Here is an 18,653-nt window from a genome sequence, read left to right as displayed (position 1 = left end):
AATCACTTGTCTAGACCATATTTTACAAACATTTACGTAGGTGACACGGCACGAGGTCTGTGTTTGTGGTTGCCAATACTTTGTAGTTCCTCGTCACTGTACCTTAGTCTTCTCATCATGGTGATGATAAGGATGATATCTACAGATACAAGGATCATAATTCTGTCACAAAGTACTCAAGAGAGAAAATCAGCAGTTGAGTCTGGTGATTATAGCAATTGTTATTGTGTACAATTGTAGCTGGCTTTCTAACAAAGCTTCAGCTTGGTCTCTTTAACATATTAATCCTCAGGAACATACTGGCACAAATTCTCTCTCTACTGACACAATTAGGAAATATGTGTTTTCAAATAAGGGAAAATAAAAAAAGAACAAAAAAATTGCAAATAGCCAAAAAAGCTTTCCAGATTTCTGTTGTATTAAATTTCTATTTATTTTCTATGATTTTTTTGTTTTGTTTTGTTTTGTTTTTGTTTGTTTGTTTTGTTTTGTTTTTTAATGATTTTTGTAAGTTGTACTTGTTCCAGTTTGAGTTATTCATACATTTCAGGTAAGGTCTGATTTTTAAAGCCACAGGTTAAAAAGCACCCCAACATTTAGAGCAGAAGGACATCAGTCATCACTAGTCATGGCAGTGTTTCAGGTGTGTGTACTTGGGAGCTAATAGCCAGTAGGAATTCCATGAAGTCAGCTGGTACCAAGGCTTCTGTTTGGGATACCTAGATTTTGCTGTAGTATAAATCAGCTAAAGACTAGGCAGGCATACTTTGTGAAGAAATGCATGGACATGCAAATTGCCCAGTATAGTATAGAACATTTCATGGAATCTCAGAATGGTTTGATTTGGAAGGAGACTAACAATCATCTAGTCCAACCCCACTGCCATGGTCAGGGACACCTTCTACTAGACCAGGTTGCTCAAACCCCCGTCCAACTTCCAGCAATCCACATCCACAACTTCTCTGGGCAACTTGTTCAAGTGCCTCACCACTCTCACAGGAAGGAATTTCTTCCGTGTACCTATCTGAATCTGTCCTCTTTCCTACCCCTTATTGCGTGTCCAGTAGTAAAAAGTCTGTCCCTATCTTTCTTCTAAATCTACTTTATATATTGAAAAGCCACAGTTAGATCATCCCAGCTCTCTCAGGCTGACTCACAGCCTGCCTCTCTTTTCTGTGCTGAGGCCCCTGAGCTGGAAGCAGTTCTTCATGTGGGATCTCACCAGGGCAGAGAAGGGGAAAGGGGAAAATCACGTCCCTCAACTAGACTTCAGGCCTCTTTTGGTGTAACCCTGTGTACTGTTGACTTTCTGGGCTGCAGGTTACATCCAGGGGATTTTATCCACTGGAATCCCTAAGTCTTAACAGGGCTACTCTCTCTCAGTTCACCGCCCAGCCTGTACTGGGTGTCCAGTCCAGCTGCAACACCTTGCACTTTATTGCCTTTCATGAAGTTCATATTTGCCCACTCCTCAGGCCTGTCAACGTCCCTGTGGATGGCATCCTACTTGTCAGTGGAATACATGGTAGTGCAAAAAGGTTTGTGGTAGGCAGCATGGTAACTTTTAATGGTATGAGACCCATCTCTAAGATGGTACACTAAAAGTAATTTCTATCAAAATGTCAAAACATGTTTTGTCTATGTATTTTCCCAAATTAGATATTCAAAGGTGCTCCTTCCAGTGACAGAACTAACATTCTTGTCCCTTTCCCAGGGAAAAAAAAAACCAAATGCTGGCATGCTTTCCAGGTAGCAATTGTACCTCCCCATTACAGCTAGGTTCTGCAGTGTCTGAAATATCAGATTGAGGATCAGCTAGGTCAGGAGACAGTGTGTTGAAGGACAGTGGTAAGGCACCTGGAAGCCATTGCAATACCTGTGTCAAAGCTGTGTACAGGCAGGGTCTGACGCTGGAATCGCAGATCCACACCACATATGCCAGCTTGAATTGCAGCAGAAAGCTCTGAAGTGCTGGGCTGCAGAGGCAGGCTCTGAAAGGCAATGTGCAGATTGCTACATAGTGCAGGACATGAGGCAGCACTTTGAAAATTCTCTTACAGCCAATAATGAAACAAAGTTTTTTGAAAAAGCCTAAGACTTGATGGAAAAGAGGAGATGCAAAACTGACCGCAAGAAATGTAACAGATTGAGAACTTTGCAACCATTAGCAGGTTTCAAAACTGTCTTATGTTATATTGGTGTCACATAAAAATGCCCTTAATGAATTTGTATTTTTGAGAGGTTGCAAAGTTGCTGATATACGCCACAGAGGTTTTCTACAATGCAAATCGTTCCCTAAGCACAGATACAATACACTGCTTGATGGTTCATCGTATTAGATTCAAACTAGGTAATAATGGCCCCTTAGTGCCAGAATTGTTACTTCAGATTTGAATAAGTTCATTTTATTAATTGAATTATCCGAAACAGTAGAGCAGTAATGTCAAATAAATTAATAAATCATTGATGCTAACAGTAAAAGCAGTAATGTGCTAATTATGGTATTGCTTTCCTTTTATTCTTGTGTAGAGAGGCTTCACTTTGGCTTTTAATATTTCATGGAACTGATGTGAACTTTTTTTTAACATTTTATTTAAATATGAATTTGATAACACTGGACAAAATCCTATCTATGATTATAGGTGTCAATACTTGTTCATAACACTAAGTATTCCACACTTAGTTTGCAATCATAAAAGTTTTATAAATTAAAATATAATATTGTTCATTCCTGAACAGTAGATTTGGTGTTTTGGTCTCTGATTAAGCTGACAGATGTGTAAAATCTCATATAGCCAGTGAAGTCCCTGGTGCAGCTGCGAGTGCTAAAGAGTGCAAGTTATTCCAGCTAAGATCAACATTAATTTACACTCAAATATCTTTCCCAGCCTGCCCTTTCTATTCACGTAATGCAGTTATTTTGTGCTGATTCCACTACTTTGTGGAAAACTATTTATTTTATTGGACTCTTCCAATACAAAAACCCAGAAGGCAAACTGAAGAGAGCATAATAGCCAACCTTTAGAAAAAAATATTTCCTGATTGATGTGGGAACCATTTTTAAGTCTCATATTTGAATTATTCAGGTTGATTTTTTGAGTGGATTAATCTCTGAAAATTACATAATGTAATTATTTTAGGGAGGCTAGGTGAAACTAAGTGTCTTCCTTACATACTATTTTGCAGGGTGAGAGTACATTAGCCAGTCCTCACATAAGTACACAGATTTGAAACCACAGCTTAAGCATCTTAGCAATATGCATGGTAGGTTGTTTCTATCAGTTTTGTCAGCCTAGGTTTAAATTTGGCATGGATTTACAGAGTTGTTTACAAGTTGCTTTAAATCATGAAAGCCATTTGTGCTGGTGTGGTTATGTGTGAGTGCTATGGCTGAAGTTTAAATGTCAAGAAGATATGCATACACATGAATTTTAAACATATCTGTGCTGGGGTTTTAGGTTGTTTTGTTTGTTTGTTTGTTTGTTTTGGGTTTTTGGTAGCAATTATATTAAAATGTTTCCACAGGGAAAAAATTAAGAAGTTTCTTTCATTCATTTTTTTTAAAAGCATGAAAAGAGTGCTTGAAGTTGGTTCCCAAAATGTTTGAGTTTCACAGTCTCAGGAGATTTCTACTGTTTCAGTGTGGTTACAATAAGGCCTCTATCTGAATTTCATCCAGTTCAATGGTCTAATGAAACTGTAAAGAAAGGGAGAGAGCATTATTTCCTTTACTCATTGCAGTATCACTTCTATTTTTCTGTGGTTTAAGGTCAGATTTGACTGTTGTTAATTGCATTTATAAAATTTTTCTTTAGATATGTTCAAGAGGCTGGGTGATCCTATAGCAGACTAAAACTACCCTAAAGTGTGCTGTTAAAGCATGAGGCTTTAACGAGGACTTTAAAAAAATGTAGACAAAAAGTTTAACAAAAGAAACAATGAAGTATTGAAGGAATGGAGCACTGATTTTATTTTTTTTTGGGTTTTCCAAGATCCTTTCCAAGATAATTCCAGGCATTAAGTGAAGGTTACCTGTGGCACTGTGAGGCAGGAGATGAGAGTTAACGCGTGTTCACTGACGGCAGGAGCAGACTGCTGAGCCCTGGCTCAGCTGAAATGCTGTCACCAGAAAGATCAGCTTTATCTGAGCAAATGATACTTTCTGAACTGTAGAAAATCCCTTCAATCAGTTGAAAGATCTCATCTTTTTCTTCTGCATGTTTGTATAATTCACATTGGGAATGTAAAGTATGGATACACAGGGGAATCACTGCTTCCCTACCACTGTTGGCAAGGGGGAGAGACAGTTGTAGCAGCAGCTAGAACACAAGAGAGACAGTTTCTAGGAATTTTCTTTGACTTTGAAAAGTTTAAAAATACAAATGTTTAAATTCATTTATTGGAATAAAATGCATATATTTTTCTCAAAGGTGTGTTCACAAGTCCAAAACTCCCATTATTGCCTTGGTCACATGAAGAAAGCATAAATTAGGCTGTGGTTACCTACAAACAAGGATTTACAAGCAGAACAAGATAGACAGTGAAAACATACACCACCTTTTTTTTTGTTCCATCAGTTTAATAAATTCAGACAGAAATTTGAATGCAAGCAATACAACCTCTGACTCCCAAACTGTCAAGAGGATTAACTAACAGAACTAAAATCTCTTTCCTGAATCTAATCTCCACTAGTTTGGTATTTAACACAGCAAATATAATGACTAGCAGAAGTATCTTCCACGAAAAATAAAAATCATACAGCAAACAGGTTTTATTTCTAATTTTTTAATTATATTGCAAACTCATAAATCTTTCTTTATCATAGGAGGGTAGAAAAAACAAAAGTTTTCTATGGATGTTTTTTACTTTATAATCAAATTTTTACTTTATAAACAAAGCCACCCTCAAATGGTATGTAATATTTCATGTATTGGAAAAGAATATCTAACTCTTAATACAGCAATGTATACTGAGAAAAAACCCTGGATACTGCTTGAAAAATTCAGATTCAGTCTTAAAAAAAACCTATTATTTAAATTTTACTGAAATGAAGTTCTGTGAAGAAAATAATTTTAAAACCTTGCTAACAGCAGAAAAGCTTTTACAATGAAATTAAATAGAAGTGTGGTAATACAGCTTTTATGTATGAACTGCATGTGGTCATGCAAAGGGTTAAGCTGTGTGATTTCAGGATAAAAGGTTTCCTGAGTTGACTATTATTCCTATGGTCTGCCAACAACTTTGCAATAAATGGAATGATTTTTATGGGAATGTGGTTATTCACAGCAAGACTACAGTTGGTGTCAGTATGAAAAATTCTTCTTTAGTAGATTCTCTCAGCAGGAATAACAGATCTGAAAGAAAGGCAAAAAGTAGCTACAGAGAACTCTGGCTGGTGTTGGTGACAAATTATGTTTACAAAATGATGTGGTAACCCATAGAAAAAGAAGAAATCAGAACAACAGTAAATCAGAGTATTGCTTCTCTAAGTGCTGCTGTTCCAAAACAAGTTACCTGTGATTGTGTGTATTGTTTAATAGCTCATTTCTTTTGGCCATAAAGCAAGTGAGACTTCTAGTCTTTCAATTGCAGGGGTGTGAAAAAATGCTCCAGAAATCAGTAAAATTACCTCAAAGTTATACCAAAGTCCGTGGCAGAACATAAAATATTGGTAGATATGAATTAAAATAATTCAGGAGAAAGGAAAAAAAATTGCTGTAGTAGAATTTAATCTAATTTTATAATTATTTACTGTATTTAAAATTTTTATAAATTCTATTTTTTCCTGTATGACTTGTCTATCTTTTTACATATTTATGGTTTTTGAAATGATACTATTAGAAGAAAATTGTGATGGAGAATGCATTAAAATATTGATGAACTTAGTATTAACAGTTATCCTATCTCCATTTGGTTTGTGATAAGCTTTCAGAATGCTGAGAACGTTAACCCCCTGATAAAGTCTGCAGCACCACAAATGGAGCTGGCATTGTCTTCCATTCAAAATGAGGATTAAAGTTACATAGGAGTTAATGATTCTCTTACAACCATACAGCAACTTTGTGGGATTTAGTTGTTCCACCATTCCTAAGTCAAGTTGTTGGAATATGAAAGGGATTGTTACTATTTGTATTGCTTGGTTGTTTTTTTTTTAATGAAATAGGTAGCAGCTCTTTCAAGAAGTAAAAATGACAGCTTTGCTTTGAGTGTTTCCTGCTCTTTGTTTTCATCATGGACAATTACCCCAGTTATATTTAGAGCATTTCATTTGCAAACTTGTCTAGGAGCATTGCAAAACCTCAGTTTTTTTCATTATAGCATGAATTTGGTTTGTTGTGCTGGGATCACCAATGATGTGCCAGCAGGGAAGAAAATCAGCCTAGATGTGTCAATGGCAGTAAATAAGAAAAAAAATCCAGTATAAAGCAACTGTGTTGTTGATAGGTGGAGGTCAACCACTGTTGAGATAAAGGGATAGATTTACCAACTTAAAAGTAAATGTTGACCAAGATGATGCCAAAGAAAATAAATTTGTTAGGAAGTTATATATCACATTCTCTCAGAATAGAAAAATAGTGTGTGCATTCTTTAAAATTCTAATAAATGTTTCTTCAATATAAATATTTTAAAAACAAAAGAAAAACTTTTTGCTTGAGAAGAGTTTTCGAAAGAGTAAAATAGTTAAAGATGAGCTGAAAGTGGAAACAGCTCTTGTTGACCATTGAATGTAATCATTCATGATTGTTTTTGCCAGATGACCTTCAGTTTGCAATAAACAATGGACAGAAGCTCATATTCAGATCTCTAGGTCTAGTTCTACTGCTGTGAGAAATATCTGTTTTGCTTGAGGCAAAAAATCACAAATGTGATTTTGGCAGAGTAGGTCTGATTTGGCTTTGATTGGAGGATGGATCCTGGAAAGTCTTAGTAAACCTTTGGCTCTTCATTTCCTCATTGGTTGGCTAGATGTTGAGTAAGAAATGTTGGAGGTCACTTCTTGAAGAAAAAAAAAACCTCCAAACATAGAAAGGACTGTAGAATATGCTGAAAATAGATTTCTGAACCATCAGACTCAAAAAAATAAGCAATTACAGGAAAGATTGTTGAATAAACCTTATTCCTGGTGAGATACAAGGAATGGTTTCAGGGAAAAGAAAGCTTCAAACAGAGCTGACTGAATTATTTTCCTCCCACCCCTAAATACCATAAGGATGGCAGCTGAACAAATCTTTGGTCACCCAGAGTGGAGTCATCAGAGGAATATGTATTCAGAAATTACTTTTCTCTTTTGGTTGAAATAAAAGTTCACCTCCTCCCAATGTTTGTGATGTCTGTAATGGGAACCTCCTGACCAGATATTGGCCAGGGATGCTTTATGAGAAGCATGTGATTCAGCTTCTGATAGTTCATCAACAGAGAGTGCTGGGAAAGCAAAATGTAATTATTCCAAAACCTTTTAACAACATTTAATTTATTTTTAGAGACATAAACCTAATTTTTAAAGTACTGTAAGTTCTATGAAGAGTTGCAAAGACAAGTTCACTTTCTAAGGAACTCATCAACAATTTTGAACTCCCTTCCAGCAGGTATCAGAACAGTTTCCTTTGCACATTCAGACTGAGACACAAAGCCCATCTAGTTGCATTTAATTTTCCACAGCAGCAATTCAAGAACAGCTCAGCTGCAGTGCAGAAAGGAAGGGTAGAGAGAAGAAAGGAAATACAAATCACAGTACAGGGTTTTTCCTAATATGTGTGTGAGGGAATGACTGGAAATTGTTTCTCATCTGTGATGCTACTACCATGGGTGACTTGCAGAAAGTTCATGAAGTTCCACTTCATGAATGCAGGACTAAATTGCATCACACATGTAGCTGTAGGTAAATGAACAAAAATGCAAAACAAAGTCTTCATTCAGGCAGAACTGTGGCTTTGCTGGTGTGTGCAAAACACAGCTAAAAGCCTCAACGCATCTGAAATGCAAGATGCCTGGCTGTTGTGGAATGTGCTGCTGCAGTTCCTGAGTGTTAGAGCTACAAAGAATAACAAATACCTCCTTCGCTCACTTGAGAAGACCATTCCTATAGGCTTATGCAACTCATTAACCACTTAATTTCTTTCACATGGCAAATGACAAGTACCTTCATGCCAGGTGCCACTAAAAATAGAGCCTATATGATTTCCTTTCTCAAGAGGATCACATGCGTTGTTCTTTGCAGTTGTACAGCTGAGCTGAAATATCCAGGAGCATGCTCATATCATCACTTTGTCACTTTATTCACCTTTCTGTTGCTTCTCCCTGAACTGCCAGCTGGGGTTAAACCACCACAGGCTGGTGGCACAAAAACTCTTGTCTTTCTAGCTGGCACTCCTAGAACTCTGACAAAGAATTGTTCTCCTCTTCTCTGGCTGGGCAAGGCAGTGATGGGTCAGCTCACTCCCCACTTCTGCCACAGAGCCAACCCCACAACACTGGGAGTGGGAAAGAAAAGGAAAGAGAAAATTTAAAGTGTTGTGGAAAGGTCTTCAGGCCTTCATAGAAGAAAATGTTTTTGCTGTCCATACTGGCAAGGTTAGCAGAGAGAATTTTAAACCCTGGATTTGTCTCATTAACAGACAGTTACGAAGATGGGAGACTCACTCCCTCAAAGTATTGCAACTTTCATTTTATACACATGCATTTAGAAGAGTATCAACAGCATCAAGGCCCTGTGAGTTTAAATTAATTGGTCACGTGGAACTGAAACACACAGCTTAGGTCATCTTGTGAAAATTTCTACATGAACCTGTCATTTCCAGAGAAATGAGGTATTTTAAGGCTTTTGTGGAAAAAATCATTCTTTTCATAAGTTTAATTTTAGGTGCTTTAAAATTTAAATATATTTTAACAATCTTTAGTGTATCATTTCAACAAAATGTGTATGTTCCTAAAAGTATACTTTCAAGTTAATGAGTTTGAGAATAATTCATTACATTCTGATGAGATTCATGGCTTTTTTTCTTCTTAAAATATCTTCATATTTTATTTTCACTGTCTCCTATTAATTATAGAATTTTTTTCTCTTTGTAAAAGTATATATTAGCAGATAATAGGAATCATATAATAAAAAAGTGTGTGAAAGCACATGCAAAATGCTGGCCTTTTAAAATACAGTTAATTTGACACTTTAAACTTAACACCATTCTCTCCAGGAAAAAAACACACCCTTCAAACAGATTCACTTGTTTTATTTAACTGTTTCTGTCTATTGGTAAAATTCTTTCTTTGACTTCCCTACTCTTCCCTTCCTGCAAAATATACAGAAATAGAATAACATAACAGAAGAGAACAACAAATTACTTTGTCAGAGTAGGAGCAAGAACTGATTTTTAGAGAGGCACTCTATCCGCTGCAGATACTTCTTTAGGTCATATTTTATATTAAATTAGATTCTTTACAAGGTGCAGTTGAAATGAAAATGTAAACCTTGGTTTTTGCATAGCTACTTCAACAAACCCAAGTTGCAGAATAAGACTTTTATTTTGGAATATACACTGTTTACTTTAGGAGTATCATATTTGATCCAAATGTGTCTCTGGATGTGAGCAAGCAAAATAGGATTTTAATCACCTTTTCTATTAGAAAAAAATGACATCCATTTTGGGCTATAAAAGGGTTACATGTTCAGTGCAGGGGATTACTTTAAAGTCATTGGGTGTGAAAAAGAGTTTGTAAATAATTTCAGTTCTTAGTCCTCAGTGTTTATAACAGCTTATATAGATAAGGTATAGCAGTTTATATAGCTAATGAATTAATGTTTTGTTCTGATGTTCCATTTAACAATAAAAGATAGGCTTTGGTGAGTTTTGGTAGAGTTTTTGTGGGCTTTTTTACATTATAAGCTTCTCTTTATAGTCTTAAGTTTAAAATGGGAGCATTTTGAAAGCCTTCACAGTCCAATCTAATTCCTTGACTGTTCATCCACAAATTGTCAGACAGAATGAAGTGGATTTCAAGAACTCTCTTTGTTCCTATATCCTGTGCCTGACCCACAGGTAATCTGCACCTTTTTTCTTCAGCACTGAATAATTGTGGTGGGAAAGAAGAGAAAATGTTAGGGTCACAAAGTGCAGGCTAGACAGAGATGACAGGTCCTGCCAATGGAGTGCCAGCGCTGAGAAGCTGCGAACCGCGGTCACTGCTCTTTCACAGGGGTTTGTGCTGAGCCTTACAGGCTCTGCTCTTTCACAGGGGTTTGTGCTGTGCTTTAGCTGTGCTGCTCTTTCAGATGGGTTTGTGCTGTGCCTTAGCAGTGCTGCTCTTTCACAGGGGTTTGTGCTGAGCCTTATAGCCTCTGCCCTTTCACATGGGCTTGTGCTGTGCCTTAGCTGTGCTGCTCTTTCAGATGGGTTTGTGCTGTGCCTTACAGGCTCTGCTCTTTCACATGGGTTTGTGCTGAGCCTTACAGGCTCTGCCCTTTCACATGGGCTTGTGCTGTGCCTTAGCTGTGCTGCTCTTTCACAGGGGTTTGTGCTGTGCCTTAGCTGTGCTGCTCTTTCAGATGGGTTTGTGCTGTGCCTTAGCAGTGCTGCTCTTTCACAGGGGTTTGTGCTGAGCCTTAGCTGTGCTGCTCTTTCACAGGGGTTTGTGCTGAGCCTTAGCAGGCATTCCGCAATGATGGCTTAGGGAGCTCAGCACTTCAGTCTTTGTTGCCTCAGCTTGAAAGGAAGTGCAGAGGATTTTTTGTATTTAGCAAGCACAGAAGTACAGTGGAGAAGCATTAGGTACAGTTCATACTATATATAAATATATATATATATATATATATATACACACACACACACACACACACATACACGCGCACACATGTGGATGTTTCGATTGTTCCAATTTCCAACCTGCACATACCAGGGATTTTATCCTTCTAGTCAAGTGAAAACCAGAGGTTGACTCCTAAAGCTAATGAATGCTGGCAAATAGTGTTGGTGCATGTGGTCACAACTATGAGTAAAAAGATGGGGGCATGGGGCATTCACAGCCTAGCTTTGAAATACGTAATTGTTGCCTGGAAAAACAAAATTGACAATCGGTAACTCTGTGATTCCAAAGGAAGCACATTGTGATGGCTAGTAGGAGTGAGGAGTATTTGTGGAGTAGATAATAGTCTTAAAGGGTATATACAACTGAAAGGGTGTATATATCTTATTCCTGGAAAAGACATAAACAGAGGTACTCCTGTCATAAAAAGCTGCATTAAAATCACAGCAGTGTACACTTGGGGATTTTTTTTTATTTTATTTTTTTTTTACAGATACTTCACATTTATAAAGGATTGCATCTTTAACTTGTTTTGCTAGATCTGTTCTCACATGTACATGACCAAATTTCTCTACTGTTCAGTAGGGAAAATGAAGCAGTGGATATAATTGCGTAATGACAGATATGAGAGGAACAGAGAATCCCAGCAATCATTTCCTGTGAGTTGGCCAGCTTCCAGGATGTCTCAATGGGCCCGCTGATGTAAAGGCAAAATGAAAATAGCTCATTCTGAAGGGTACTTGTTGGTTGAGGTTTTTTTTCCCTCTCTCATTTGACTTTGCAGACTAAGGTATTGGAATAATTAGTTGGCAGTGTGGTGTTAGTTTTCTCACGGTAAATTAAGCAGATTAACCAAATGTGGAAACGTATTTTAGCTACAATCAGCAGATTTGAAGCTGTAATACTTCAGCATCCTCTGAGGTTATGTTAATATTATTCACATTATTCCTCTCTATTATGTGCAGACTTTTCCACAGTTACCTTATGTCAGTGTTTATTCAAAGGCAGCAGAATTATTAGATTTATTTTTGTTAGTTTTGTAACACAGAAATGTAGGGGATCAGCATGCTGGCTGTTGCGTCACTCCACTTGGCATGTAGTATTGGCATGGATAAGAGAACTATTATAACAGCCTTAATCTCTTTTTTTATTATTATTGTTATTAATTTTCCTACAGTAAGTTGAGTAGTGAAGCATATTTTACATAATTATGGCAGAAGTACACAACTTGACGGGTGGTAGTGAAGGAGCAAAGTAATATAAATATTTGGAGAACATTTCTGCCATAAGTTAATGCTTTGCATATGAATCTTTATAAAGATTCTAAGTTAGTTTAAAGGAATGATTCCAGAGGACTACATAGGTCCAGGCATTTTAAGAGCTGTGAATGATGACTGTGGAGCATCTCTGGGAGTTTTTGGCTAGTCATACAAAAACAGAAAAGAGAAGGAGGAAAACTCAGCAGGAAGAAGTTAACAAATGCTTTGGGAATGGAAGAGGGAGAAGACATAAGCTTTCCATGTACAAATCTTAGGCTAGACTCACCTAGTCATTCATTTTTGATTGCTGTTTGTCTTTGGCTTGCTGCATTTGACTGGAGACACTCACTTAGCAAATGGTTGCAGCAGCTTTAAGCTGCTCCTGCAAGCACATATGTGCTGCTGCTTCGAGCCCCAAAGCAGAGCTGATAGAAGGGAATGGAGAAACAAATCTCAGCTATTCCATGCAACATCTGTTGGATTAATTGAGCTGCTGCAGGAGATTCAATCTAAGCTACCAGCTGTGGCACAGAAAGGTCTGAGGGACACAAACACATGGATCCGTGCAAGCCAGCTGTGTGAAAGAGCAAAAAAGGACAGCATGGGCAAGAACTTCTTAAGCTACTATTGGTAGATTTGCCAGGTTACACATGCTGACAATCCCATTTTCCCTCAAAATGTTATTTCTAAACAATACCAAGTACATTTTGCTTTCCAGGGATTGATCTGAAAGTGCAGAGCTGCATCTCAGCCTGTCTGGCTGAAATACAAATCTTCAGTACAAACATGTTAGCACTTGTAGTTCCTCCTGAAGATTTCAAACTGGATACACTGAAGCTGCAAGGTCAACATGTTTAGGAGCAAAACACAGCTAGCTGCATAGGCTTTATGTGTAAGCCACAGGATATTTTGCTCTTTATTTGCCAATTCAGCCTATTTTAAGAGAATCCCACAATTTTAATTTTCTTCTTTGGACTTGACTGCTAAACTGATCATGTCATAATAAAATACATCTGCATAAATAACAGTGTTTCTACAGGGACTCTCAGTATTGGTTTCAGATATCACTTTGCCAGAGAATTAGGGGGAGAATTCTAGTACTGTATTTCCTCTGAAAATTTTACAAAAATGTCAAATACATTTGTGAAATTTTGAAATGATGAGCCTGCAAACAAACTTTTTTTTTTTTTTTTTCTGGATGGCCATTTAGCGATAAGTCAGCTCCCCTCACTTTTCTGAGAAGCACTTGAGGATTTTAGAGTCTATGTGTATACATACATACACCTTTGTGAAAATGTTCTGGTTTGAAGGGCATGCTTTATTTTTTAGGCAGTGTTTTACCATATCCCTGATTGTGGTGCATATTGAGCTAACTGCTATTTTAAGTTGTTGATGGTGTGTGCTTGCTTATATCTAATCAGAGGACAAGCAGTGTCTCAGGTAGCTCACAAATAGAATGTTCCACACAAGCCAAGCAGGTGGAAACAAATACAGGGGGTTCTGATATAAGAATGGGCCACATCAATTAATGATAGGCCGGTAATTGGCTTCTTTGAAGAATTACTTCTAAATAACTTCCCTGCTAAAAGGGCAATTGCTAAGTGAATGTTTTTCCTTACCGTGTTCAGGGGTGGAAAAATGCAGCCATCACTCATTAGTCCAAAGTCTGAGTCAGCTAGACAGTGTGAAAAAATACCTGGCACTCAAAGCTCACATTTAGCCTCAAAGCCGTGCCCTGCCACTCAAAAGGAACAAAACAGTCGTGCACTGTTTGTGACCTCCCTTTAGCTGTAACATAGTGTCAATCACACTGGGCTTTAATCCTTTCCAAATTATAACATGTATCTCTTGTGCTTTGTTCCCTTCCTGCCTTTTTTCCTTCTTTTATTCCTGACAAAAGAGGACAGTATCTTGCTCTTATAATAGCCAGTATTTTGTCAGAAATTTGCAGTGCTTGTGACATTTCCTTCCTTTTTCTTACTTTCTTGGCGCTTTCTGTACCTTTGCCCTATCAGTTTTTAGTCTTGGATTTATTTTCTGGGCTTTTCTCTCCAAAATAATTCTTTCTTTTGATGACACAATTTTTATATCTAACATATCACTGCAGTTCTCACTGTTTCCCTACCAAGCAAGTGGTTAGACAGAAGGGGAGAATGGCATGATCCAAGGTTTGTGATGGTCCCAAGTTCTTGTGCTGTGAATTAAAGTTCCAAGTCCCCAGGTTCTCTCTAACTGTGGTATCTACATGTAGTGGTCTCATTCTTCCTTCCTCTATCTTTTCCCTGAGAGAGTTGAATTTGGAAGATTTTTGAGTTATTCCTTCCTCCATCTGCTCCTTTGAGAAGATGAGCTTCTACTCCTTCCTTTAGTTTTGTGGTTACAAAAAAAAGAAGTTTCTTTTTAACAGATTTCTATTTTGAGTCCTCTTCTCCAGCAGCTTGTTGCACTTGTCATTCATAGTTTCTAAACTGGGGAAGGAGAAATCACTGAGCAGAAGAGTAACTAAAGTGGGAAACTAATGAATTCAGGAGGGTGTTGCTTCTTTAGCTTACATTCAGCTCATATTTGAATTGTTAATATGGTATGCATTTGGAGGGACATTTGCTCTAGGTTTTAAACAGAAAAATAGTAAAAAAATATGTGAATTTGATAACTTGCTGAAGAAGCTTCTTGGCTCTTTTTTCAGCCAAGTTGATTTTCAAAGCCTGGCAGCATATGCTCACACTTGCAGTTTCAGCTGTGTCTGTACATCTAATGCATTTTGTCTGCCTAAGGAGGAAATTCACTGTATGCTGGTTAAATATGAGCAAATGTAATATTGTCTCTCCTGTGCTGGTTGTCACTCCTACCTCTCTCTTTAGCACAAACTACCTATGCATAAGATACAGAAGAGTAAGCATTACAGTAAGAATATGTTGTACAAGTACAAAAGACCACACCTTGTTCTTCAAAACATTTCAAGTTTCTGAGGCATTTTTTGTAAACCAGTGTTTTTAAAAATCTAGAATCCACAGCCACCATGTGAGGCCACATAGGCTTCTTCAGCTTTTTTCTTATCTGAGGTTGTTGACCTCAGGAGAGGAGGAGAAGGTTACAGGGTCAAAGTCTTTTCCTCCTTGGAGCTTGCTGCTTGCTGGGAGAGGGTTGGCTGGAAAATAGATGTTTTAGAAAAAGGGTTGAGGGTCATGATTTTAATTCTGTTAGGGAACAGCTGGTTTGAGTTTCTTTCCACTTCTATCTTTCCTCCCTTCCTCACAAATCCATGGAGAGAAAAAAATTTGTTCAGAGGAAAGCAACACAAAAATAAAGAATTGAAGCATTTTCATGTTTAAAATAGATCATACTTGTTATAGGACTTCACATTAGGAGAGAGAGGAGGAAATTATTAAAATAATTGAAATCCTTTATTGTTACAAGCATTGAATTGATATTGATCTAAAGTGTCAGAGGTTTATTTGTTTTCCTGCCAACAGTTAAAATGTTAATAGTAATGTTTTAATGGATTTTTTGTGGATTAACAATATACATTGCAATTTTTAATTTAGTGATGGAGAAAGCTAATTTTTAATATATTGTGTTAGTTTGCATAAAAGCAGCTGAAGAAAGATGGTTTGATTTGGGTATTTCTGTTCAGATTTCCTTCATCTTTGCATGCTGCTTTCATGCACTAAGACCAAAGAGAGAGAAGGAAACTCACAACTCTCAAATGAATGGCAAACTAGGAACAGATTTTTCATCTGCACTCCTCTGAAACACTGGCCTCAGGCTGTGTTGGTGTGTGGCTCAACAGCAATCAGAGGTCATAATTTCATTGGCGGTTAGCATCAGGTTTAATTTTTCTAATATGTTACATTTACCAAAATGTCTGGTTTCAGTTACACTTATGCACTGACTGAACCAGCTTTGAGCAGCATGATGTTTTAAGGTACCTGAAAGGCTACAAGAACGTTTATGGAACACATATGCTAATTGTTTTTAACCACTTTCATTTCTAAACACAAAAATGTGTTTTTGGAAAGCCATTTAACAGTAGTAGCTAATGACGGTGTGCATTTATTCTAAGAAAAGAGCACGAGGAATAGGTAAAATAGTTGTTTTAACAAGACTGCCATCTACTGATTTCCACAATTAAAAATATCCCTGATGACTAGATTGGTCATAGATTTTTTTAAATAGCTTTGTTTTCAAAATTTGCAAATATAAAATCTTTCTGTCACCATAGGAATGCGACCAGGTTCACATTGACGACGTGTCTTCGGATGACAACGGTCAAGATTTAAGGTACAAGAGAACTCATTAATATAAAAAGTTACTTTGCAAATTCCTTCCTGGGCGAGGGATGGGCTGCTGCGATGCTCACAGTAGCCTGCTCTCTTTTAACTGTCTTCTTTGCAGCCCAGCCAAGTGGGTAGCTGGTGGTTCAATGCAGCCTGTTGCCTTTTATTAATCTGTGGGGTTTGTTATCCCTGCCCAGCACGTATAACTTCGGAACCGACGGCTTTCCCGCGGCTGCCACCAGCGCCAACCTGTGCCTGGCCACCGGCGTGCGTGGAGGAGTGGACTGGATGCGGAAACTGGCCTTCCGCTACAGACGAGTAAAAGAAATATACAACACCTACAAAAACAACGTTGGAGGCAAGTGACTCTGGAGTGTCTAACTAACATGGATTATTAGAGGTGGTAAATGGGAAGAACTGGTTTCTACTCCTTCCTAGGAGTGTTTAGTGAGCTGCTTAGTTTGCAGTGTGCAGAAAATTGTCTGAGCTGGTGAAAGCAAAGGAAAATGACAGACCATACTTAGTACCAGTGCAGACATGCCCTTGTCTACTCCACAGGTCTTCTTGGTCCAGCAAAAAGAGAGGCTTGGTTACAACTGAGAGCAGAAATTGAAGCTTTGACAGATTCTTGGTTAACACTTGCACTGAAAGCACTCACCCTCATACATTCGAGGTGAGTATTGAGAGTAGGAAGGAAGCTCTAGCATGTCTGAGGATAATCTGGAAGAGGCTGTCTGGTGTGGTGGGCAAAATGCTGAAGCTGGAGGACCTTATCCTCGTTTCTTATTCTGATCTGACTATGCTGCACCTTGTTCCTTGATACAGTGGTAAAAAAAATGCTCTTTTTAAGTGGTGATAATAATATTGAAGGCGTTCTGATGGGAGGGGTAAGACTTTCCTTCTATTGTTTTCGTTTTTTTCTTCTTTCTGTTTTGTTAAAAAAGGATATTTGCATTTTTCTCTTCTGTAGGACAAACTGTGTGAACATTCTCGTAACAACTACTCAGCTAATTCCAGCTCTGGCAAAAGTCTTGTTGTATGGACTAGGGGTTGTATTTCCCATAGAGAATATTTACAGTGCAACTAAAATAGGTGAGCTATTTTCATCATGTTGTGATACATTTAAAGCTGTATTTCTAAAAAGAAAAGGTATTGTAGTCTATATTTCATTCTAACTTGCTTTCACTTTCATGCTTTGTAGCAAATACAGAGATTAGTAACATCTGATCCTCATGAAACATTGCTAAAGCATCCTAAAAGTGCTTTTTGAATGTGTGATGATCCAGCACAGAACGTTTTTTATAGCTCTATTAACAGTGGTACAGTCTCTGTTAGGAAGAAATGTAAAAAAAGATTGCTTTTTTCATCATTTCTCAAAACTGTGGGGCTGTGTAGCAGTTGAGAAGGGTTTTTAATAGGCAGTAAGTACAGAACACTGAAGTCTCCCTGGAGCAGCAGTAGGAGAAGTTCTGTAAAGGTAAGCCCTGGCTTATTTGTTTTCATGGGCTCTGGAGAAAATTTTGGTAAACAATTTACCAGAAGCAAGAGTGTTTTGCTGCAAAAAGTAATTATTTAACTTTCTTCATACTGACTGTAATAAGCTTCAGCCAGGCAAATGTTTATTTCTGTTTTCTGGTTCAGTATAAAAGATGTTATTCTGAGTATGTAGAAGTACCCCAGACCAGATGGCAATGGTGTTTGTAGTTTTTAATGTGATTATGACATATCTGTTCTGTCTCAGATTCCCTCATAATTGTGGGACACAAGAACACATTTTTCATCTGTTCTTAAGTATCTTAAGTATAATACAGCAAGCTCAAATGGTAGGATATTTTTGATTTTTTTTAACAAGACAAAACAAAAATTGGTTCATAGTTTTACAGAGAAATTTGAAAGCATTCCCATTAAATATTTAAAATTTTTCCTGAATAAAAAGTTATAGTGCCCTCTATCAAAACTTTGTAGTAAATTATAGCTTTGAAATATAATGCTTTAAATACACATTTTAATTAAAACATATTTTAATAAATCTTCACTTGTGACTTCACATATATGGGGTAGAAGGGTGGTTTTGGAAAAATATGCTCTGTCACTGACTGTCACAAGAAACCATGAGATTTCTGTGACATAGCATGATTCATAATGTTCAAACACTGTTCCAGCTTAGTGTTGGAGGTTTCTTATGCCTGGGGCTACTGTCAAATGGTATCATTAAGTAGTTTGGCTTCTGTAATGTCTAGAAAACTTCATTTAATTTCCAGCCTACTTTTTCTTATGCTTTTATTGTTCTTTAGCTGAAATAACTATTTTATAAACTACA

The 18,653-nt window shown here is 37.4% G+C and overlaps 1 protein-coding gene across 8 annotated transcripts in view; it reads left to right on the top strand.

Annotated features, from left to right (window-relative positions):
• Positions 1 to 18,653, top strand: part of EYA1 (EYA transcriptional coactivator and phosphatase 1) — a 160,269-nt gene that overhangs the window by 129,939 nt on the left and 11,677 nt on the right. For all 8 annotated transcript variants that reach the window (XM_074552404.1, XM_074552377.1, XM_074552396.1 and 5 more), the window contains 4 exons: positions 16,279 to 16,337; positions 16,531 to 16,691; positions 16,892 to 17,006; positions 17,304 to 17,425. In XM_074552404.1, coding sequence (XP_074408505.1) covers positions 16,279 to 16,337; positions 16,531 to 16,691; positions 16,892 to 17,006; positions 17,304 to 17,425 — 457 coding nt within the window. The remainder of the gene's footprint in view (positions 1 to 16,278; positions 16,338 to 16,530; positions 16,692 to 16,891; positions 17,007 to 17,303; positions 17,426 to 18,653) is intronic.

The sequence above is a fragment of the Zonotrichia albicollis genome, chromosome 1, assembly GCF_047830755.1.
Source record: "Zonotrichia albicollis isolate bZonAlb1 chromosome 1, bZonAlb1.hap1, whole genome shotgun sequence".
Lineage (NCBI taxonomy): Eukaryota > Metazoa > Chordata > Aves > Passeriformes > Passerellidae > Zonotrichia > Zonotrichia albicollis.
Note: the sequence above shows the minus strand (reverse complement) of the source record. Positions and strands in the feature narration are given on the sequence as shown.